The 25,192-nt window shown below is 42.3% G+C and overlaps 2 protein-coding genes across 2 annotated transcripts in view; both read right to left on the bottom strand.

Annotated features, from left to right (window-relative positions):
- LOC103717656 (cycloartenol-C-24-methyltransferase 1-like) overlaps positions 1-25,192 on the bottom strand; it is a 43,946-nt gene that overhangs the window by 11,498 nt on the left and 7,256 nt on the right. The window lies entirely within an intron of this gene.
- Positions 17,601-21,098, bottom strand: LOC120107000 (leucine-rich repeat receptor-like tyrosine-protein kinase PXC3). The gene is made up of 2 exons (XM_039120139.1): positions 18,365-21,098; positions 17,601-18,263 (listed from the first exon to the last, which is right to left on the bottom strand). Exons 1-2 carry the CDS (start codon positions 20,730-20,732, stop codon positions 17,932-17,934), a joined length of 2,700 nt encoding a protein of 899 aa, XP_038976067.1. The 5' UTR covers positions 20,733-21,098; the 3' UTR covers positions 17,601-17,931.

The raw sequence follows: 25,192 nt of genomic DNA, 5'->3' as shown, positions 1-25,192 counted from the left end.
ATTTTTTTAAAAAAAATGAATTATGTAAATGCAAGATAATTGTATTGTTTTCATGATATAATGCCTATGTTTTAAATATATGTAACATATAATTTTAATTTATTTTTACGGAAATTATGGTGCGGATCATTTTTGGGACTTCTCTTGCATTCCATAACAATTTTGCTTGGCCTTCGGAAAAGATTCAGTCCACTAGAATGAATGTGACCCACCACTCGAAGTAGAAGGAAATGAATGCGTTACCATATGTGATTGCGGACACCTGTCTCGATGGAGGGGCGACAGAGAACCAAATATACAAGCACACACGTACTAATTGGCCAAGTTATCGTGCATAGTTTGCCCCATAAAATACTATTATCATCGTAAAAAATGAATGACTATTCATAATCGTCCATCTCTCTCACTTGATGATAGACATCAGGCATTGTATAGTATTCTACAGTGACATCAAACCATCCATGCCCATAAAGAATGATTTTGGATATTAGCAAGAAACTCTAATTAGACTACAATGATCGGCTAGATCCAGAGAGGCACCGACAATGTGGTGGGTGTCGCCCTTTATTTTGAGACATTTAGGTCGTGGTTAGTGGCAGCGTGACGTTCCAAGCCAAATACGTTTAAAAAAGACTAACTGAGCTGCAGACTGTGTGGTCTTGTATGTGGCCAATCAATGGCTCCATGAATTGGAGAGGGGGCGTTGTTTTTTGATTTTTTCGGCGTATTAAAACCCATAGGAATCATTCGCTTTAGGATGTGTTTATCTGTTAAATATCTATAAGTAGGTGAGAAGAGGGATGAGTAACAACTTTTGAGAAGATGACTCGTACTGCTCTCTTGGAGTAGTTAGCGTTGGGGGAAAAACGGATTACCCCAAAACATGTGAACGCATCACCGGCACGCGATTGGAGGCGCCCAACCTGGAGGTGCCCGACCCCGAGGCGCCCGACCTCGAGGCACCCGACCCCGAGGCACCCGACCTCGACATCCCCGACCTCAAAATGCCGAGCCGACCTCAGGAGGTCGACCTTGTCGTTCACACGTTGCGGCCACACCCTGCGGCAACCTCACCGCACCATGCTTCACTCGTCAGCCATGCTGCGACATGACTAGGGCCCATGCCCTGAACGACTATCAGCAATTAATGCGCATGTCCTCCACAGACCTCCGGCTTACTCAACAATTAATGCGCATGGCCTCCACTGATCTCCGGTTTACCCAACAATTAATGTGCGTGGTCTCCATGGATCTCCGGCCTACTCAAAATCTCAGGCCCCCCCACGGCAATCAGTTGACTCACTTAACTACGCCCGGTCACCCACAACAACTCAATGGCTCCAGTCTAGCCCTTCACGTAGAGCTGATCAAAACCCGGGCCGGGCCGGGCTCTACAGCAGAAATTAGGCCCGATGGCTATGCCCAGACCCGGCCCGGCCCGACTGTTGGGCTTAAATTTTTGTCCAGGCCCGACCCGACCTTATAAATCTGGTCCCAGGCCCGACCCGACAGGCCCGATTTTTTTTTTTTTTTTTGGAATCTAGAAATGGGCCAAAATGGCCTAACAGCTTAATGGGCTCTCAAAAACTGGATGTATTTTTTATCTTTATTTTGTTTCTCCAATGGTTAATTGGTTAATGTTAACCATATAAGTAGCCTATTTCAAATAGATAGTGTTGGTGGTGGTTTCAAACTTTGTAATTTGGATATATCTACAAATATTAAAAAAGAAAAAAATTGCATCTTCAAGCCAATAGAAAGAAAATAAAATGTATGAAACAACACTATTGTCCAGCTGAGAATTACAACCCAACAATAAAAACTACAAACTTAGACAATTACATATTTAGACAAAATTCAAATTACATTGTCCCATTAACATTATAACAAACATGCATCTTTGTGCATTCAAAAGTAAATGTAATCATAATTCTTGAAGCCACTTCCATAATAGAAAACTGTAGAAGAACATCCTTGCATCTTCTAACTCTCAAAACCTACAAACATAAAATTGAAATATTAGCAATTGTTAATGATTGAACATGAATAATTATTAGAGTTATTAATAGAATATCTAAATGACCGAACCATGTAATCCCTCTTCCATCTCTTCCTCGTCATCTTCATCCTCACTAGATTCTTCCATGTTACGGGGAAGACTCGTAACCACCTCGGCAGTCGGCAGTCGGCACCTCCCTCTCCCCCCCCCACCTCAAAACCCGGCCCGATGGGAAGCTCCGAAGTCCCCACCTCCCTCCCTCTCCGAGTTCCGACTCGGAACTTCCGAGCTCTCCCGCTCCCCCCCCCACCTCTCCCTCTCCGAGTTCCGACTCGGAACTTCCGAGCTCTCCCGCTCCCCCCCCCACCTCTCCCTCTCCGAGTTCCGACTCGGAAGATCCGGGCATCCGGGCTTGACTGTGAAGGATTTGGGCAAAATTCATCCGGGATCAAAGAGGAGGAGGAGGAGGAGAAAAGCTTACCGGTGACTCGGTGACCGGAGCCGCGGAGGTTGCCGTCCGGGGGAGAAGGACGCGAAGAGCTGCCGGTCGGTCGTTGAAGAGGCGACGACACCGAGAGGAGCGGCGGCTACAGGGAAACCGGCAGCAACCGGCTACAGGGGCGGCTATCAGGAAAGGGGGGGCGGCGGCTCTCAGCGAGGGAAGGGGGGGCGCCGGCTCTCGGCGAAGGAAGGGGGGGCGCCGGCTCTCAGCGAAGGAAGGGGGGGCGCCGGCTCTCAAGTCTCACCTCTCAGCGAGGGAAGGGGGGGGGGGGTGGCGGCGGCTCTCAGCGAGGGAAGGGGGGGCGGCGGCTTTCAGCTAGGGAAGGGGTGGCGGCGGCTCTCAGCGACGGAAAGGGGGGGGGGTTTGGGGGGGGGGGGGGTCGCGGCGGCTCTCAGCGAGGGGAGGGGGAGGGTTTAGGTCCTTTAGGATTTAGTTTTAGTTTTAGGGTTTCTTTTTTTAAAAAAAATATTATCAGTATTTTATAGTCGGGCCGGGCCGAATCGGGCTTTTTTTTAAAGTGTCCAGGCCCGGCCCGATTTTTTTGGTCAGGCCGTTTTTCCTGCCCAGGCCCGACCAACGGGCCCTTTTTCAATGCCCAAGCCCGAAAAATTTCGGGCCGGGCCGGGCGGGCTGGGCGGGCCAGAAGGCCCGTGATCACCTCTACCTCCACGGCAGCGCATTAATTCACAGGATCATGCTCAATCATGACGGTAACTCATTTAATTCGCCCAGTCGAATCACAGGTAACCCGGTACTCCTCCTATAAAAGGGGGAACCTCCTCCTTCAGAAAGGGGGCTCGAACTCTAATCTCTACATGCAAAAATCTCTCTTTCTCCACAAAATCCCCCTCCGACTTAACCATCGGAGGGCCGGCGCCGGAAACCCCGGCTACCGGCTTCTTGCAGGTCCCCCGGAGGACGCAACCCGCCGACGTACCGCCACCCGCCACTCTTGCCGGAGCTCCTCCTTCTCAGCCAGTGGTCGCCCCCGGGTCCAATTTTCAGCAACAGTTGGCGTTAGAGGAAGGGCCCGAGTCGTGGCCATGAAGCTAAGGAGTAAGGGAGCCTCTAACGCCTTCCGGCATCGCGTACCAAGAACTCGACACTCAATCCAGAACCCATCACCAAGGCCTCCGGCGGATCCAGTCCGCCAAGTTCAACCAGAGTAGTTCAACAAGTCCAAGCACTCACTGCGGCCGTTTAAGGAGAGCTATAAGGCCCTTAGACACTCCAAGGAGCCACAGACGCTCTTCTCTGCAAAGCCTTCCCAGCAACTCTCCGCAAGGCAGCTCGTCTTTGGTTCTCCGGACTAAAGCCCAGCTCGATTCTCTCATTTGAACAGCTGGGCAGGCAGCTCGCAACCCATTTTGCCGCTAGCCGGCGTCAGCGTCGGACCTCAGACTCCTTCGCCATCAAGCAGAAGGAGGGAGAATCCTTAAAGACTACATCAGTCGCTTTACCTCGGCCACATGGGAGGTTCGCGATCTCGACCAGTCAATCGCCATATCGGCATTAAAGACTAGAGCTCGGTCCTACACATTTCTCTTCTCCATCGAGAAGAGCTTCCTCACCGACTTTGTTGAAATGTTGACCCGAGCTCGCAAGTATGCCAAGGTTGAGGAAGCCATGGCCTCTCGGCGGAAGACAGCCGAACGATCTGCCAAGATGCAGAAGACGCGCCACGAGGAGCGCTCCCAACTAAGCAGCAGATCCCCCTGGAATGAGAAAGAGCCTCCTTGGCCCAAGAGCCTAGCTCATTCGAGGTCTCCACTCCAAAAGTTTCAGGCATACACTCCCCTCACATCCACCCGAGCAGATATCCTCATGGAGATTGAGGGTCAGGGCTACCTCCGACCTCTATTGAGGATGCGACCGATAGAGTCGCGGAAGCACTCGAAAAAGTACTGCCACTTCCACCGAGATCGCGGCCATGACACGGAGGATTGCTACAAGCTTCGTGATGAGATCGATACACTTATCCGCCCGTGATCATGCCTATAGGAGAGAGCCTGAGGAACAAAACCCAATGCCGCGTGAGGAGCGGGACGACAACTGACCTCTCGCGGGCATCAACAATATCATTAGAAGGCAGGCGAGTAGAGATGCCTGAAGCATCGAGCTCGGAAGAAGGAGCTTCCTCAAAGCATCCGTGCACTGTGAAAGTCATCTCTTTTTCTGATGAAGACCAAAAGGGTGTTGAGCCCTCTTTATGACGACGCTGTAGCTATTTCCTTCATCATTGCAAGGCTTTAAAAAGGATTTTAGTGCATAATGAAAGCTCAGCTGACGCTTTATTTTGTAATGCCTTCCAAAGGATGAGCGCTCCTCTGCCTAGATTTACAGGAGATTCCACCTCAAGAAAGTACTATAAAGTTAAATCCTCTCATGGTCCAGAAGACCAAGCTCAGAAGGCCGAGCTCACGCAGGCCGAGCTCATGCAGGTCGAGCTCATGCAAGCCGAGCTCATGCAGATCGAGCTCACGCAGGTCGAGCTCATGCAAGCCGAGCTAATGCAGACCGAGCTCATGCAGGCCGAGCTCACGCAGGCCGAGCTCATGCAGGCCGAGCTCAGAAGGCCGAGCTCACGCAGGCCGAGCTCATGTAGACCAAGCTCATGCAGGCCGAGCTCACGCAGGACGAGCTCACACAGGCCGAGCTCATGCAGACCGAGCTCACGCAGGACGAGCTCATGCAGATCGAGCTCACGTAAGACAAGCTCTTGCAGACTGAGCTCATGCAGGCCGAGCTCAGAAGGCCTAGCTCATGGAGACCGAGCTCACGCAGGCCAAGCTCATGCAGGACGAGCTCATGCAGCTCGAGCTCACGCAGGCCGAGCTCATACAGGCCGAGCTCATGCAGACCGAGCTCACGCAGGCCGAGCTCATGCAGACCGAGCTCAGACGACCGAGCTCACGCAGAGACCATGGGCATTAATTGTTGACAGTCGTAGCAGGGTATGGTCCCTGGTTGATGTGTCGTGGCGTGGTCGGCAAGCAAAGCATGGTATGGTGAGACTACTGCAGGGCGTGGCCGCAGCATGCGGACGACGTGCTCGGTCTACATGAGCTCGGCCTGCGTGAGCTCGGCCTGCATGAGCTCGGTCTTCATGAGCTCGGCCTGCGTGAGCTCAGTCTGCAGGAGCTCGTCCTGCGTGAGCTCGATCTGCATGAGCTCGTCCTGCGTGAGCTCGGCCTGCATGAGCTCGGTCTGCATGAGCTCGGCCTGCGTGAGCTCGGTCTCCATGAGCCCGACCTGCATGAGCTCGGCCTGCATGAGCTCGGCCTATAAAAAGGAGAACTCCCTCCTCTTGAAGGGGGATTTTTCTTGATTCTGACTCGGAGACCCCTGCATGCAATATCTCTCTTTCTCCACTAAAGCCCCTCTCTGACTTAAGCATCGGAGGGCCGGCGCCGGAAGCCCTGGCCACCTGCTTTTTGCAGGTACCCCGGAGGACGCAGCGCGCCGACGTACCATCCGCACCGGAGCTCCACCTTCTCAGCCAGTGGTCACCCTCAGGTCCAAATTTCAGCAATAGTTGGAAATATCTCTAAGTAGGTGAGAAGGAGGATGACTATTAATTTATGTGAAGATGGTAATCTGAACCTTGTGTGATGTGTAATTTTTATTATATTTTTAATAAAAATTAGATTTTTAATACTTCTTTGATGTTAAAAGATTTTTTTGAAAAAAATAAAAATATTTTAATTTTTTGCTTACGAAAAAGTAATTTTTTTATGTTTTTTATGAGATTTTTTTTTCATGAAACGTGAAAACCATATTTCTACGGCAATACAATTTTTTCAGCTTTCTTTTTTTTAAATTTCAACCAAACAAAAAATATATTTTTATTTTTTCGTTGACTACATTTTCTGTTTCTCTTTTTCCGCGAGCCAAACAAGTAGGTGCGAAGAGGGATGAGTAATGACTTTTAAGAAGATGACTCGTACTGCTCTCTTGGAGTAGTTGGATATATCTCTAAGAAGGTAAGAGAAGGATGACGAATAATTTTTGAGAAGATGGTAATATGAACCAAACACATGCATCCAGGCAGATCCCAGCGGACACACCATCTAATGAATCTTTCTTTGACTACATGATAGTTTTGACCCCATGCCCTTTTATCTGTTTTACACGAATTAGAATAACACAAGCGCAAGCTTGTTAATTAATTAGCCCGGTAACCGAGCATCGTGATTTGTGCCCAATACATGATGTTTTCATGTGATGGTGCCCGCGGTGACACATAAAATGGCTTCCAGCCCAGGTCCGTCCAAGATATTAAATGGTGATAACGTCCTCCTTTATGGTCCCCGTTGCCCAATGGTTGGCTCTCCATGCGGATAGTACTGGACAGCGAATGTTGGGTCCTACATACGTGCATCAAACTAAGGTTGCCTAAAGGGAGGAATCAACAGCTGAGAATGACGAGCAATTGGTTTGGAGGTATAGTTCTTTATCGAACTTCGATAATTCTAGGAATTAACCATTCCAGGCTGCCAAAAACCGAAGACTAGGTTGGACCTGCACACATAACGCCACTACGCATGGGATGCACGCCACCGTTCATCACATGGCACCACCAGTACTGGTGCATGTGTCTACAGTATTACATTAATTTTAGGATTAGTAAAATATGATCCCATCTGTGTTCGATTTGCCATATACATATATGTGTTTGGCTTAAAAGGATACGGATTGTAAACACGGGTTGATCCGATTAATCTATTTAATATTTGGGTTGGATTTAAATTTTAGCCGCTTAATATGTTTAACTTGTTTAATTATCGAGTCATATCGAAAAATTAAATAACTCATTTATATAGTATTTAAATGGTGGGGGTTGGGCGCTTGGTCCGGACCTCTCGCCTCCTACCTCTCGATTCCGTCTCCTGCTTTTTTGAATCTCAGCTCCCAACTCTGAAATAAAGGTAAAATAGTTGAAGCATATTAATATTTTTTTTTAAAAAAAATGAAAGCTACTAAACAAAATTAACGACCAGTCAAATCTCCAAACAATCAGTGTGCTTCGTTACGGCTCTGCACGATCTCAACATGTACAAAAAGGAATATCATAATTGTCCTGATCAGCAAATAAGGAGAGCGCCCAATCACAACGCCCTGAAAAGGGATATTATAACTACCCCAATCAGCAAATAAAAAAAGAGCTTAATTGCTTTCAACAAATCACATGATCCTAACCATGCAGATTCTCACCCTCTCCTCTATAAATATGAGGCATGGAAACTCCCTAGGTATGATGAGAAACCTTAACACTATATTTCCATATTTCTATCTCTCTTTCATCTATCATGAGACTCTGCCCGACTTAAGCATCGGAGGAGCTCCAACTGGATACATTTTGGCGACCCCTGATCGTTTTCTGCGATTGCAGATCAGCTCCAACACCGTACAACGCTTCTCCAACCCAACCAAGAAAAGCAACCTCAACCATCATCTCGTCCCCTCATCAAGTTGAATTTTGAGCAGCAAAAGAAATTTTGGGCGACATATAATAGGGTCTCCCAATAGGAGAAAATGTTATATGCTGACTATACCTTCTTTTTTTTTTTTATTGCAAATTCTCTGCAATCTTAATTGCAGAAAATTAGTATAACAAGATATATGAGAAAAAGAAGCAATATTTGGAGTTGAAGCAAATTAGTATGTTTTTCTTTTATTGCAAATCCTCTGCAATCTTAATTGCAGAACATTAGGATAACGAGACAAATGACAGAAAGAACCAATAAAAGTCCTTAGGGATAAGTTACCAAGCAACTACGCTAAGAGTTATTGACATCTTTCAAATTACCAAGCCTGATCATTTTGAATGAAAAAAAATGTCTCCCTCCATTCTTCTTTTTTTTTTCCTTTTTCCCACTAAAATTCATCAAGAACTCAAGTTGTACGAAACACTGGGTTATATATAAACCAGCAGCCACCTTATTTTACCAAGGTGGTTTGTTCGAGCACCATCTAGAAAACAAAGAAAGTTTGTGAGGGAAATGAAAACAATAAAGCACCAGCAACAAGGAAATTAATCATGCACAGAAGAAGAAGAGTCTGGCTTTGCCGAACTTCCTCACATGCATCCAGCTGGTGGAATCACAAGGTTCATTGGTTTAAGATATGTACGGAGCAAGGTGGCTTAAATATGGGATCTTGTTGCTTTGTTTCATTCCATGGAGGCTGGCTGGGTGGAAGAGAGGAGGAAAGGACGACACCAAGGCATTAGAGACCAGGGAGCTAGGGTGATCGTGGTTGGAGGTCGAAGAATATTTGACACTTTGGTTTTTGGTGCCGAGATCAGAACAGCATCAAACGGAGTTAGTCACCTATGCGAGGTGGGATATTGGGGGCGGACTTTATCTCTTTATTGAGTGTGGTCTCTATGAGGCTACACATGTTTGTAGGAAAGCGAATAGCACGGCTGACTGGGTAGCTTCATTCGCAGCCCACCATGCTAGAGGCTTCATCTGGGCTAATCATGTACTGGTGCCTCATGCTTTGGGTTATCTTTTTTTCTTCTAATTTAGCTGGCTGCTCTTACGCCTGACATGAGTGATGAATAGCGTTGTACCAAAAAAAAATAATAATAAAGAGAAAGAAAAGAAAAAAAAGGGGAGAAGGAAGGACTGACAGCGAGGCAAAGCAAGCAGCTAGTCATTGGCCTCCGGAAAAAAAAAGGCACGTGCACCCATGTCTCACCCGGCGCTGGTGCAACGAGTGCAGGTCTGTCCTACATGTAGAAAGAGAACAAAACCTAGTATAGAAATCCAAAGGGACGGAAACAGACGTAGTTTGGGGTCCCTAGCTGATGCAGACGGGCAGGCACGTGGAAAGAAGGCCCATGCAGCAACCGGCCACAGTGTCCTTATGGATAGAGGTGAAGGATTTTGAGCTCTAGTAGCTGACCTTTTGCTCCCATTGGGGATCTAATTCTACAAGAAATTATTGGATAGGCATGGCTTGCCAGCTCGGCGGTAGATTGGGCCAATAGCAGCCAGCCATGTGTAACATGTCTCGATGCTTCCCCAATATAGAAAAAATGCAACCATAGAATCAGAAAATAAAATATTGAAAATTTTTGAAAAAATATTTGTCCGTGATATACATAGAATAGATCCAATCTGCAGTGCTATTAGTCTCTTTATAAATATGTGTAATTTCAAAGGATTATAGAGATGCCCTGATTTTACACCAATATGTGAAGGTGCATGCTTTTAGGATTGGTGCTCTAAAAACTCCAAAGGAATACTCTAATCACTTTTTCCCTCTCTCTCCTATCTTCTATTGAAAGAATATGCATCACATATATTAGACGCCAGCAATTTTTATGGCTGAAAAGATGATCAATTGGAGAATTTTTAACATCACTGAAATATGTAGACAACTAAGATACCAATATATCAGGTGATACAATAATGATGGGACATTCTATACTTCATAAATATGATTGTTCGTATTTTAGCTCCATTTTCCATCTCTCTCATGATTTTTATGTATTTTCAAAATATATTTTCATTTTAATGTCCCATAAGAAATCTTTGTGAGAAGTTTTCTATTCTCTTTACCACAAGAGGTTGGCCGGCCCATAGCTTTCTTTGCTCAATAGTATCCATGTGTGGGCTAGTTGGCTCCCTGCTTGTATCTAATATGATACAAATTTTCACCCACCAAAGTAATTTAAAAGTTACGCATCACTAATATAACTTTTTTTTGGTAAATTTTGTCTGTTATTGCACCATTAATTGGTTTTTGAGCCCCAAATTCTAATATCGTTTACTTTGGAGAACCATTAACAATCGAGTTAAAGCCATACTTAGTTTGTAATACCTATGGAGATGGTATGCTAGAGAATTTTTAAGTTCTAACATGATTAGCAAATCCGTTGTTCTGTATTTAATCTATGGAGATATTGAAATACACATAAATGAGATAATCTATATATATATTTCAAACTTTAGGGACAATTTTAGACCATACAAGAGACTACAAAAATCCTAGCCATCATATTAATTAGTGTGACACCATCCAATAAGCTTAGTATGTTAACTTATGTAAATCAATAATAAGAGATAATATTTTATCACTTATCAATCGAAAAAAATGAAAATATAAAAATATGAAAGTTTAAAATATTGCTACTTCATCGGCCAAGATGAAAGCCAAAGAGTTGTGCCCAAGGTACCAAACTTGTCCATATTAATAAAACAGCTGGATCCTTCCCCTCTCTTCCTTTTTTTTTTTCTTCTAAAGGACAATTCTTTGGGTCAATGCTAACTAATATATTTCAAGGTATCGATCGATATAATATAATACGTCAACAAGAAATTCTAGATGCTCATGATACTTTTTGTCACCTTATTATTGACTTCATAACCATAGAAATTTACAAATACACAAAACAACAATTAACTTTATTTTTGTCACTCATTGGCTAATATTTTAGTATTTTAGGTGTCATGTCTGTGGATGAGATATCCAGGACATGCTGAAGCTTATATTAGTACAGGCTGCGTCGTGATTATGGAAACTATGCCCAATTAAATTTAGGCTTGAGGGCGAGAAATCCAAAGCCGGTCAACTTGGACGACTTAGTCGGCAATCGAGATATTTCATTAAAACAACTTCTTAAAATCTTTTTTTTGTGGTTTTTTAAAGCGTTGGATACATAGCTTTTGACTAATAGAGAAGGATCGGCCTCTGTTTGGCCGATTTTAAGGTTCATAATACTCTTTTTAGGCCCTGTTTGGGGGAGCTTTTGGAGGGCCAGAAAGCACTTTCTGGCCCTCCAAAAGTACTTTTAGATGAAAAACTGTGTTTGGTAAATTTTTCAAAAAGCTGTTTCAGCTTTTGCGGGAAGCTGAAAACAGCTTTTGGGAGGAAGCTGTTTCAGCTTTTTCGGAGAACTATATTTTTGACAAAAATGCCCATATTAAAATAACATAATTACATAGTTTATCCCTGGATGAACCTAAAAATCTGCTGGAGTCAAGAACCCAAGCCGTCAGACTCCCTTCCGTAAGAAAAGGTATTTTTCTTTTCAATTTTTTGTATGCATCTCTTGAACCACATTTTAGAAAAAAAAAATTTAATCCTTTTCCATAGCTTCCAAAATCAATCTATTGTTTTTTTTTTTATCATCAACCTCGCGGCCCACGCTGAGGTCCTCCTCGAGCGTGGACCACGAAGAAGTGCCCCTAGACCGCAGGAAATTAATTTTAGAAAAATTATGAAAAATTATTATGGAAAATTATTTTTTACTAATAATTATAATAGTTTTTACCTTTATTTTTGTATTATACTATAAATATAATATCATATTATATTATATCATAATACATTAATATGTTATGTTAAATAATTTAATATTATGTTATATTATGGAAAATTAATTTATACTAATAATTATAATATTTTATACCTTTATTTTTGTATTATACTATAAATATAATATCATATTATATTATATCATAATACATTAATATGTTATGTTAAATAATTTAATATTATGTTATATTATGAAAAATTAATTTATACTAATAATTATAATATTTTTTACCTTTATTAACTGCCTTAACTTTCGTCTCCAGAACAGGATTGGCAATGGCTAGTGAAGAGCTGAAGAAAAGCTATTCTTTTTCTCACATCTCTATTATTGTATTATACTATAAATATTGTATTATATTACATTACATTATAATACATTAATATGTTATTTTAAATAATTTAATATTATGTTATATTATGAGAAATTAATTTATACTAATAATTATAATATTTTATACTTTTATTATTGTATTATACTATAAATATAATATATATTACATTATATCATAATACATTAATATGTTATGTTAAATAATTTAATATTATGTTATATTACCAAATATTAATTTACTCTAATAATTATATTACTATTATGCTATATTAACATAATATTATTTTGTATTACAATAATATTATACTATATCGTATATTTATGTATTAATTTATGTTATGTTTTATTATGTTGTGTTGTATAATACTATACAATGTCCTTTATGGTAATTTTGTCATATAAAAGTACTTTCTCAGTTTGTTTACTAAACACAAAACAAAGTACCACAGCACTTTACGAATGTGGTTACCAAACAACAAACAGCTTTTTATAACAGCTCTACTTCAGACAGCTCTACTTCCAACAGCTCTACTTCCAACAGCTCCCCCAAACAGGGCCTTAATGTCACAAATATGGGAGTGCACACCTTGTCAAGACTTTGGGCTTCTCTCCACATGTGGGAGTTCATGTTAAACTCTTTTTATTTCTATTTTTTTCTTAAAAAAAGAAAAACTTAGCTAAAATGTTAAACTTGAAAGTCCATGGGTCCATTCTTTACAAACAAATTACGGTGTCAATAATTTACAGGAAGACCGTAGATTGGGTGGCCTCATATGGTCATATGCAGCCAATCACTCCAAAGATGCCCTGTGAGTCAAAAAGGGGAGCTACTTAGAACGCTTTGGGATGTGTTGTTTTCTGATCTTTTAGATATTTTTGTACTAAATTGTATGGATCATTTATCTTAGCAATTTTTTTTTTTTTTTTTTAACACTTGAACTAAAACAATCTATGGAGCAGGTCAAGCCTTACTTTGCTCATAGTCATGGACAACATTGTGGAGGCCAGTGTGGCTCCTGCTGCATAATTGAACCTGAGACTATTCTTTATGAGTATAACAAAGTCACATTCATTGAATTCGTAGTACATGGAATGGATTCAATGCAATGGTTGCTTGGTACTTGATGGGAAGACATAAATGACCATTAAAGCTCACGGATCTCGCTAATCTCACCTCTCAATGGGAAGATCCTTTGGTGCGGAGTATCACATGCCCATATAGAAGATAGTCGTCCTTATCTTAAGATGATCACATGAAAACTGAGACAGGAGAGCAGGAGTATAGTTTTCAGAAATCTTGCCTGTCATATGTATGAACGCAAGCTGATTGGCTCATCCTTGGATAAATAAATAACAGAAAGGATAGTAGAATCCACACAAAGTTTGACACTTTCTCAATGCAAGAACGAATTATATCTTGCTAGGATCAAGTTCAAAATATAGATTGTTCAAACAGAAATTTCAGCTATTTTCAAAAAACTACAACTCAGTAAAATATATAGTCAAATGAAAAGAACTACCGAAGTGGAAATGAAAAAGAAAGCTATCTTCAAGCAAAAAATATAAATTGCATTATTTTAGGATCTATTTGATATTGTTCTTATTTTTGTGTTTTTGTTTTTTTGTAACTTAGTGAAATACTACAAGAAGATTGATGTTGAAGAGAGCACCTGCACAAAATTTCAGCTGTTTCTTACTCTTTTTTTTTCCTCTTTGAAATTAAAAAAAAAACTTTTTCCATCAGAAAATCTCTAAAAATTTTACCAGCATTTTAAAAACAATACAATTTCATCATAAATATTATTGTCCAGTCTATTCATATTCTTCTTGGGTTTTTGAAAACAAAAACAGGGCCTTAGCATCGCCACCACACGATTAAGTATTAAAAAAGAAAAAATATATATATACCGCATTAGAACCACATTAGACTTTAACAAAAGACTAGCTATTAAAAGCTTCAGACTTGGAACAATACTTGCATCGTTACATGGTTACATCGTTACATCGTTACTTGCATCATTGGCCCATGAGGACCAGCTGATCCGCAGAATTCCCGACATGGCAGGCCGGATAAGGCCCAGCTTTTATGGCACAAACAAATCTCAAACTCGGACGAAACCAAGTCAAACAATGAAACCCAACGTTACCCAAAGGCCCAATATCTATGCCCAAAGCGACTAAAAGCCTCAAAAATTTAGGGTTCCCGCGTGCGGGGCATTACCAGAGCTAGCGAGCCTCCAGGAACAGCTCATCCCTGCGTCGCAAACCAAGTGTCCTTCTTCCGCCATGGATGCCGAGAAGGAGAAGAAGTCCAAGTCCAACAAGAGGAAGAGCAAATCACGCCCTCAAGCTGAAGAGGAGAACTCCAACGTCAATCCCGTCGACGGCAAAGTAGAAGAAGAGGAAGTGCACGGAGAGGACGCGGACCGGAGAGCGAAGAGCTCGAAGGAGGAAGCGAATGACGGCGGAGGCGGCTGAGAAGAAGAAGGAGATGATGGCGATGGCGAAGAGGAGAAGGCTCCGGTTGCCAAGAAGGCAAGAAGCATAAGATGAGGGAGAAGAAGGGCTCCAGTATCATGACCTCCGAGCCCTTCTCCCGTTTTCCGCTCTCCGAGCCCACCATGACAGCTATCAAGGAGATGGGATTCGTCAGCATGACGCAGGTCAGACCTCGCGCTGTCTAAAGGATCTTCCCTATGGTTGGGTTTCTCTTTGCTTTGCCATTGGGTTTCAGGGGATTAGGGGTTTTCAAGGAAGCTTCGACTGTTTCATAAAAATAAGTTTTTTTTATCGATATTTTTCATGGTAAATGATGTTGCCTCTTATCAGACGTACTCGGAATTCTTCAAGTCGAGATTATAGTTTGATTTTTACGGTACTTGATAATTTTCCTGCTATACAATACATCGATGGATTGGCTTATACTTCACTCTGTTTCTGTGGCTTGGGGTTAAGATTTAGCTGCAATTATGTTTGTTGAGCAGCTTTGCATTGGTATAGGATGTGGCGACATCCTTCTGTTTTAGTAATCCACCCAAAATAAATCTAGACTTGGATAGTGCTGCATCGAAGTTTAGGAAGAAGATGCGTAAAATTGATGGCAGCCGCCATGGTTTCAGTGCAAGTAATCCTTATGGAAGTAAGAGTGCCGACAACGAAAGACGGTTTCCAAGATTTTAGAGAGATGTTCGTGCCGAGGTGGAGAAGCTACAACTTCAAATTGTACAAGCAACCATATGAAAAAGTCGATGGACTTGAATTTTGTTGCATGTCAAGCCATTCGGAATGAGTTTGACCTTTACATGTTGATTACGTAGTCACATATTGTTTATTCTTAGCTGCAGATGCCAGTGTTAGTTTCTAGAATTGCAACGCAGCTCGTCCTTGATTAATACTACTGTTGCAGTAACAGATGAGTGCCATCTCTGGGGAAGTTGATTTTAGGAAATTGACATATATTTCTGAATACGAGTAATGTTACTTCAGCACCTCTCGGTGAATTGCTCATTACTTGCTGCTGTCCGGGTTGTGGTTGCAGTATCGATCGCATTGTCTTTCATTCTCATCTTTGAGCCTGGTCCACCAGAAACGATCATTTGGCTATTCTTTCGACCAAATCTAGGTCCCATTCTTAAACTCTTCTAGGATGAGTTTGAGAAAGATTGCACTTTTAAACAGAAGGCATGTCGAAATTATTATTGTTATTGTTACTATCATCATCATTATTGTTATTATTATTTGATTTGATGCTAAGAAAAAAGCAAGATGCCACAAAAAAATGAGTTAAAAAACACCTCCCATGTGGAACATAACATATATGCAACGTATCAGCGTACGACGAGGTCTCATCACATACATGAAGGCAGCCAGAATTGACTGCGGTTCGGTCCTCAGTCCTCACATGGCTGATGGTGATCGGGTTGGCTTGGTTCCACCGTCTGCGCCACCGCCAGCGCCACCCCACTTGTACTCACGGTGATGGTGCCTGCACCGGAATGATCGCGGGTGGCGAGTCCGAGAGCAGATGCACTGCTTCCGCCCATCGCCAGGCGAGGAAGGAGCCGCTGCCGCCGCCTGGCTCACCTCATCGATGGCTGGAAGGAGACAGGACCGCCGTCGCCGCCGCTCGAGGGTGGAGCCATGGGGAAGCAAAGGTAGACCAGGGTGACACATGAGCTGGTGGTGGTGGGGGGTGCAAGGAACGGTGTAGAAATTGCGAGGGCTGCAAGGAATGAAAGAATGGATCGATCGGAGAAGAGAAAAGAGGAGGTGGAGATGGATGCTTGCTTTGATGGGAATGAGAGGATTGTTTGCTCTGATGGTCAGGCGGCAGCTGCTGCTGTTGGAATTAGCTTGCTTGGTTTGGGTGGCGTGCGGCGAGGGAAAAGAACGGACGTGTTTCATGGCGAGTGGGCAATGCATCTTTTTGGCCACCTTTCTTATTTCCGTTTGCTTTCTTTTCCCAATGCACCTGGCCAAAACCGCTTCACTTGGCCAGCCGATTCGTATTCTTATTTATTTATTTATTTATGCAATCTTTAATGTTGAAATAAGATAAATATTTGGCTCCAACCATGGTTTTAAAATTACAATCGTTGTCTAAGCGTAGTCTAATTGAAAAAACGTCGCCCAAAGACCTGTTTTGTACTTAAACCGTGCGAAAGTCTGTTTGAATATTTTTGCACAGTTAGACTAAAATCTTATAAGAATCAAGCCTATTAGACTGTCTATTTTATATTTTTTTAGGAGCCTGGATTCTAGTCTTTACGCTGACTGTAGAAAGAAAAAAAATTTATTTTTTTATATAGAATTTGGTTTGGATGGTATTTCAATTAATAAATTTTATAAATATTTTAATTTAATTTGGGAAAAAAATCTGAACAGGTCCTATGTAGTTAGACAATCCTTGTACAAGATGGTTTGGATCTAGAACCACGCATTGTCATATATAGTTTTGCCTCATTAGATCGCGGTCCTCTTTAAATCATTATTGGATATCATACTAATATTATTTTAATATATTTGAAAAATTAATAAAAGTTGTTTATTTTCAAAATAGATGCCATGATGGCCAGAGGTTTGGCCTGTGGACATGGGCACAAGTCCCCATGGGCTGGGAACGTATGTCGACATCCCCCCACAAGATATGACAGTGGCCATTTGTTTGTGATGGCCCTCTCAGGCTCTCAAGCACTGGTGCCTACAGTGCTAAACAGCTTCTGTAAGACCTTTGGACCACTTCCCACAAGCTCACCTTCCTGCATGCCCATTGAGCCCATCACAAGAACTTTCAGCACCATCCATTAGGTTTGTTTCTCCTCTATAACAATAAGCTCTCATGCGGGACCTGTATCCAATTCTAGTTCAGGGAGACCCACTCATAAAAAAAATTCATGTAGGGCCCCATGTAATGTACAACCATTGTCTTTGAGTTAAGATGACTGGCAAAAGCTTTAACATAAAGATGATTACAGCCTTAGACTTAATTAACATACCAACCTAATGGTTCAAAAGCAGCAACCTCCAATATCCAAAATCCACATCAACCCAACGCTCAAGCCTATAAACGGTGGCCGGGTGGCAGCTGGAAAGACTCCAATGAACCGCTGCTGTTGCTCAAGGCGACCATGATGGAGCTTGCATTATAAGCCTAATAACCATAAGCAATGAAATCATAGCAGAAGCTCCAAATCTGAAGTGCTCGAGCCCTTTGTACCAATCACATTCTAAATCTCACATGAAGCACTGGAGGGAGTTCCCGAAAAAATCCTACATTTGATCTTCCTTCGCTTCAAGAAGCATCTCCACTACTTGCTTCATCTTAGGCCGCTTCGCCGGTGTATCCTCGGTGCAGAGCATCGCAACCTTCAAAACTGCTACCATTTGTTTCCTCCAAGCAAATGTGACAGCACTTAGCCTTGCGTCCATCATCTGTTCCAGGAATTCACCCCTTCCTGATGCATTATGGACCCATTTCACCAGATCCATCCCTTCTCCAAAGACCTCATCGACCGGCAATCGCGACGTTACGATCTCAAGTAACACGACTCCAAAGCTGTAGACGTTCCCTGGCACTGTAACTCTCATTGTGTATGCATATTCTGGTTAAAAGAGATTGATGATGAGCAACAATGTCAGTTAGTGCTGCACCTTTTCTAGGCTCATCAGTATATGGAGAGAATGGAAAGAAATGAAAGTTTACCGGGAGGAATATAACCAAAGGAGCCAGCCACTGCACTGATGCTTGCAGGTCCTTTTGATGGATCCAAGAGCTTGGATATCTCTATCTCCCCAATGAGAGCATTGAAATTGGCATCAAGAAAAATGTTGCCAGATGATATATCCAAATGGATGATGGCAATGTGGTGAAGATAAGCTAATCCTTCGGCAACTCCAATAGCAATGGACAGCCTTCTCGGCCAATCGGGCTCGAATTCAGTGCCGATCTTGTTGCGAAGGAGTTGTGCCAGTGTTCCATTAGGCATGTAGTGGTGAAGCAAAAGAGCAACGTCCTCGTAGATCGCATAACCGATGGGCCTCATCAGATTTGCATGGCAAAGATTTCCAAGCCTTTCAAGCTCTCTTATCATTTTATTCTGGTGGTGAACAACTGTTCTATCGACAGATTTCAACTTCTTTACTGAAAGAACAAGTCCTGATGGCATAGCTACCTTATAGGTGGTACTAAATGTCCCATTGCTCACTTTATTCGAATTCTTCAACGTTGCTTTGACAGCACCGTCGAAATCAATGGCTTGCTTCAAGCTCTCGATGAAGACATTCCCAGCAGTTATGTGTGGAGGAGTCACAACTACTTCCCCTGCAACCATGGTATCCTTGCCATCCATCTCTTGTTTCTCCCTCAGCATAAACAAGCTGGCAACTACCGATACCGTAGTGAAAACACTCAAACCAGATCCAACAACAGCTAATATGATCTTGTAGGACACCTTGCGGTGGTCGTCGTAACCAGCAACCGAACTGGAATAATCCCCACAATTAAAATCCAATGGATCGCCACATAGGTCCTTATTTCCCGAGAAACTCGAACGAGGGCTCTTCTGAAATGGACCGAAGATTGGTATTTGGCCAGTGAGTTGATTGTCTGAGAAGTTGACTTCTATCAAACTCAGCATGCCTTTGAGTTCTGATGGAATGTCTCCAGACAGTTGATTGTTGGAGACATCCAAGGAAACCAGCTTGTCGAGCCTTCCCAGCTCCTGAGGCAGCGGCCCCCTCAGATGATTGAAGCTAAGATTTAGAGCTATCTGCAAGTTCTTGATCTTGCCAATCTCAGGTGGGATGTTACCAGTCAGGTAGTTTCTGCCCATCTGCAGCTCGAGCAGCCTTGCGCAGTTGCCAATTCCCCGAGGTATCTCCCCACTAATAGAGTTGTGATCCAGAAGTAGGAACTGCAACCTCGACATGTTGCAGAGGTCCGCAGGCAGGCTTCCTTTGAATCGATTGTAGCTCAGGTCAAGCTTGCTGAGGTTCCTGCACCTGAGGATGGACTTGGGGAGCTCGCCCGTGAGACCGTTATCGGAGACAATGAACTCTTGGAGGTTCTTCAGCTCTCCTAGCTTCTCAGGTATGGTCCCTGTGAAGCCATTGGAGGCTAAATTCAGAAGTGTGAGGTTGGAGCATTGCGCAAACTCCGGAACAATCTCTCCAGAGAGGTGATTGCTGTCCGCTTCGAAGTATGTGAGACTGCTAACGTTGCCGATTGATGCAGGAATGCTTCCAACAAGCCTGTTATTTCCAATTCGAAGACTCGAGAGGCCTTTACAGTTCCCGACCGACGCCGGAAGGCTGCCGTTCAATCTGTTCACAGTCAGCACCAAAACTTGCAGCTTCCCCGACATGAAAACGCTCTCAGGTATCGCCCCTTCGAGCAGGTTGGAGTGGAGGTTCAGCACCTCCAGCTGAGAAACCGAGCCCAGGTTGTCGGGAATCACACCAACCAAATTATTCTCATAAGCCGAAAAGACCCTCAGATCAGTCAGGCTGCCAACCCAAGCAGGAATGGAGCCACTAAGATTGTTCCCAGAAATCTGGAGCTCCTGCAGCCTCTCTAGCTTCTTCAACTCATCAGGTATTTCACCCCAGAGGAAGTTGTTCGAAAGATTTAACGATTTGAGGTTTCTGATGCGGCCTAAAGAAGAGGGAATCCAACTCTCAAACTTGTTCATGGACAGATCAAGGAACTCGAGCATAGCTAAGTTTCCAAAAGAAGACGGAATGGACCCATGAAAGGAATTGCCCGAAAGATCCAGCCGCTTCAACGACGAGAGCTCGGAGATGGAGGAGATGCTGCCTCGGAGGTTGTGGCGAGGGAGGTCGACCGCCTCCACCGTTTGGTTCGGGCCGGCGCAGGTGACGCCGCACCAGGAGCAGTAGGAGCTTGGGTTGTTGGGGTCCCAGTCCACCACCATGAGCTCTCTCTGGAGAGCCACCATGGTGGGGCGATCCTGGAGCTGGGACGCGGCGGCGGCGGCTGGCTGGCTCCCACATAGAAGAACCATCACAAGAGCAAAGCAGCAGCGAAGGGAAGCCATTGCACCACCCCTCATATCAACCTGCTCTTTTTTTACCGAGAAGAGGTGCTTTTGAGAATACGTTAAGTTTTTTTTTTTCTTTTTTTCTTTTTGTCCCCTTTCCTGAGTTCCTCAAATCCAAAGCATATAACAGAGATATTTACATCCTTTAACAAAATGACAGCAGCTGGGGCTTGGTGGACCAGTGAAGCATACCTAAAAAGAACTCCTGGCACCAACTTCCTTCAACTCTTGGGCATATCTAACAGCAAGCTTTGAAACACAGGCACATACAAGAGAGGAAGAAGAAGAGATGTTGGCGAACTTATTGAGGAGACCAGAAGCCATAATTCCTTTTGCAGCGACATCACAGAAGTCTCGTTTCATCCATTGGTAGTAGTAGTTGAGTCATGGGTGGGGCAACAGCACACCATTTCGCCTGCTGCAGTTGACATGACCTCCCCTTCTCTCTTCTCTCTCTCTCCCCCTCTCCCTCTTCTTTTTATTCTTGTTTTTAAGGAATTAATCAAATATTTTCGGATACTTTTAGTTTTTAACCTACTGAGAGGGGTTTCATTTAGCGCAAAAAGTTGGAAATGAACAGCAGATGTCAGAATTCTAGTGCTCAACGCCATGAGTACGTTATTTGACTCTCATCAGAGCCAGGAATATTTTTTAAGTCTAATTAGGATGGATTAGTGCGTGCTGCCAATGGTTCCAAGAGTTTTTAAAGGCTGGAGTTGGATATAGGGCTCATGGATGGCCAATATACAAATGCTTTAGACCCCTGCTGGGCGAGGCTTTACATAAAAATCCACTTTGCTCGCAACTGGGATGAAGGGCATGTGTCCTTTTTTGGGCGCTTTTTGTTGAAACCCAAATTAAGCATTGCCCTCAGATTCTTGAGTTTCAGAATCCCCCAAGTGAGGAACATGGTCCTTCACCACAAGATGCAATTATTTAGTAATCAATCTTATTTTGTAACAATCATCTGTATTGAGGACTGTTTGTTGCTAAGAATTTGATGATGTATCATTCAAAGCATTGATTAAAAGTTACATGCTCATAACAATAGTAAAATAGATATTAATGATCAGTAATGCTAGGCTAACATGAAAGAAGAAAAAATAATCGTAAAGAATTAGGATGAACACTAGTTTGGTAGGGGATGGACCAACAAAAGTTTTTGGAACACCAACCTTAATTGTTGAAGTTATTTATCTACTCTCATGCTAGTTTAGCATTAATCTGTAAGTCTAGCTGGAAATGTATGTTCATTTTGTAATTTGCATAATGAGAATTGATGAGGCGAATATTGAACTGATATCTTGCCAAGATGAAAACCATGCATGGCCCCTTCTATGCTATTCTTATTGTTTATTTCTGAAATAAAGAGCATGGATTGAATATAGTATAGTTGCAGCCAAACAAGTACATATGAGGATTATATTAGTCTTCTCATGATGCGAGTGAAATCATACCAAGCACATGTTGTTAGGTTGTTTGATGACAGATTAAATAGTACTATTAAATCATTTATAAAGCATGTATCTTTTGATAGACAAAGCTTATATGTTTTGGTCATGGAGTATGGGGGTGCATTTTTCTAGCCTTTTCTTGAAGGTCACGCCTATCTTTTGGCTTTGGTATCAGAACATTGGCCTCCCTGGTTGGAAAGGCAGCCCACTAGGTTTCTTCTTGCTTCTGATGTCCAGATTTTTGCCCGTGAAACCAGGAGCTTTAAGTATTTCTAGTTTTGTGCTCCCATAGGCCCTACATCAGAGATATCAACGGTCTTGATGCACCTGGTCTGCACTTTGGATTCCAAAAGGCACCTCTGCTCCTCTGTTTGGAGTCAGCTAATTTTCAGAGCGATTGGCTTGATTGCATGCACTTTCTCGTTACAAGTAAAAGTGCTCGTTTCATGTTTCCTGTATGTTTTGATTTCAATGGCAAACATCATGACATGGTGTGCGATAGGCCAGTTTCTAAAGCCAAGATTTGTTAGGTTGCTACATATTTATGAAAGAAAGAGAAATGCGTCTTTAGAGAGGACAGATGTTATCAGATACTGCAATGGCATCCATTAACATGATGCCCTTGTTTATTGGCTATATATATATATATATATATATATTAGGTCACTTGCAATAGTTTGTCGCACCCCAAAAAAATTGGGACAATAATATGACCATGCTACCGAGGGGTACAATCCATTATAACACGAAGTTAATATTTACATTTAATCTCCAAATTCATTTCAAGCAAAATATAATAAATGAAAGTCCAATTTTGTACCTATTAAGTGCAACCAATACTGGTTCAGAACGTCTAAATCCACACATAAATATCAAATCCACAATCCTCAATATATAGAAAATTACTAAGCTACAAATTCATAATCAATTAAAGAATTGAAATTTAGCTACAGAATCATCAAACTTACTAACACGAACTCTAAGCTTGGATCATCCTTCGTTCCTATTAATCCTACTCATCTGAAAAGAGAAAAGGAAAACAAAGATATGTGATCTTGAGTACTTATATAGGATCAAGGAACCCAAATAATACTTTCTGACTAGCCATTTTGAATGAGGTCCTAGGTTGTTACTAATGGTATCAGAGCGGACCTGGCTCATAACCTATGTGGACTAGGGGACACTGCAGTATAGATCTATTAGGGCTGACCATGGGCCGATCATGATGCTTAATTGTGATTAGATTTGAATGGATTTGAACTCTTGGCCCGACGAGAATGTCGGGTCTTAAAGTGAGAAAGTATGTGAAAACCCATGCGAGCGTGTGTTAGTCCTATATCGGTTAGTTTCTGGTAGATCTTGAGTACTTATATAGGATCAAGAAATCCAAATAATACCTTCTAACTAGCCATTTTATGTAAGATCCTGAGTTGTTATATTTTAATTTGTTGACTATTGTCTGATATAATTATCTAGAAATCGTTGCAATCCCGATATGATAAATTTTGTTTTAAGTTTTATGGGGTGTGGAGCCAATCACTAGTTACAGCTTATTTGACAATATGTAGCATGAACACACATCCTGTTTTGTGGCAAAAAAAAATTCTTGTTACAAACCTCTTATCGATCATTTCATAAACTTGTATTATTTCAAGGGTCGTGCAATTTATTCTTGGATCGAGAAAATGAGATATCTATAATTCTTGCTCATCTTGTTTCTTCTATTTTTTGAAAATCCTTAGTAGGTAAAAAAAAGTCATAGCAGCCGGCCCACCATTTTTTTTTTTAAAGCAGCAGCGATGCAACATCAATCGTCTCCTCATCAAAGAGCCGATCTTGCAATCGTGCAGGTGAAAGTTCGAGTTTGCGACCATCATTATGGGTGTTTTTTTCTGTTCAAAGTTGCCTGATTTTTAGACAAAAGGCCTGCCCACGAACGTTATGGCGAGACTTGTATTGTCACTGTACTCGTAAATTGAACAACCACCAAAAACATGATGAGATGAGACTTTTTCCCCCTTCGTAATCCCTCCAATGAGGGCATCATTAGGGGTTGTCATAAATCATTAGGTCAAGATGTTATCCAAATCAAACCCAAAACTCAATTAAAACACTATGTCAATGCTCGATGTTAGATTCATAAGACTACCTAAAATGCGATGTCACGAACCTTAAGCTATTAAAAAATAATGATACCAGAAATTGGTTAAAAGCAAAAAAGGTTTATCCTAAGCCTAATTTTTTAATAAAAGGATAATCAAGTCGGCTTTCAACTAGTCAAATCATAAGTCACAGATAGAAATTTATTGGATCAAAGTGGGTTGTTATTTGATTTTTATAATTAAAAGGCAGAACTGTTCCGTCTTATTTCTGTAAAAAAAAATTATTATTATTTTTTTCTAAAACAAATATACCATGCATAACGAATACGAATACATTTATAAAAATTAAAAGATAATAAGTTCCGGAGGACACTGGGTAGTCCCCTCTCCCCCAGCCATAGGGTCTCCCCAAAATGGTTAGCCACATAAGAGGGTACCCAATCTACTGCCCCGGTAGCCCCTTTATTTTTTTATTCACCTTATTTCTTGAGTTCGGGGTGGGCTTTTTCATGGGCTGGACCGTGGCAACCAAATCTATTAGGCTATGAAGCCTTATGCTTTCTTGGGCCCACAAAACTGAGAGACCTGAGAAGTGAGAAAGATGAAACTGCCAAATGTCCAGCTGGAAAGCCATTGACCTGGCATCCTATTGTTAATTTGTTATGACTCCATCGACCACATCTACAATTTGGACAATTCGTAATCCCTTGTCTTGCAATAACAGATAACGTTCCTTTTAATTTTGTTTGCTCGATACAAAGAAATGACAAGGAAAGTTTCTCTTATGGTGCAATAAAGAAAGTTAAGTGGCAAGCGTGACCCGGTGACTTTTATTCTTACAGGCAATGAGAATCAAAGACCATACCCATAGCCATAGCCATCAATCATTAGCCCCGAATGTATCATCTCCTGCCTC

Source organism: Phoenix dactylifera, unplaced genomic scaffold (assembly GCF_009389715.1).
Source record: "Phoenix dactylifera cultivar Barhee BC4 unplaced genomic scaffold, palm_55x_up_171113_PBpolish2nd_filt_p 000722F, whole genome shotgun sequence".
NCBI classification, from domain to species: domain Eukaryota; kingdom Viridiplantae; phylum Streptophyta; class Magnoliopsida; order Arecales; family Arecaceae; genus Phoenix; species Phoenix dactylifera.
This window is presented reverse-complemented; position numbering and strand designations above follow the sequence as displayed.

Bases quoted from the DNA above. Each gene is read 5' to 3' on its own strand.
- LOC120107000 (XM_039120139.1), bottom strand. From the start codon at position 20,732: ATGAGGGGTGGTGCAATGGCTTCCCTTCGCTGCTGCTTTGCTCTTGTG. The intron at 18,264-18,364 runs GTAAACTTTCAT...TCTTTTAACCAG, and splicing joins CTTTGGTTATATTCCTCCCG to AATATGCATACACAATGAGA.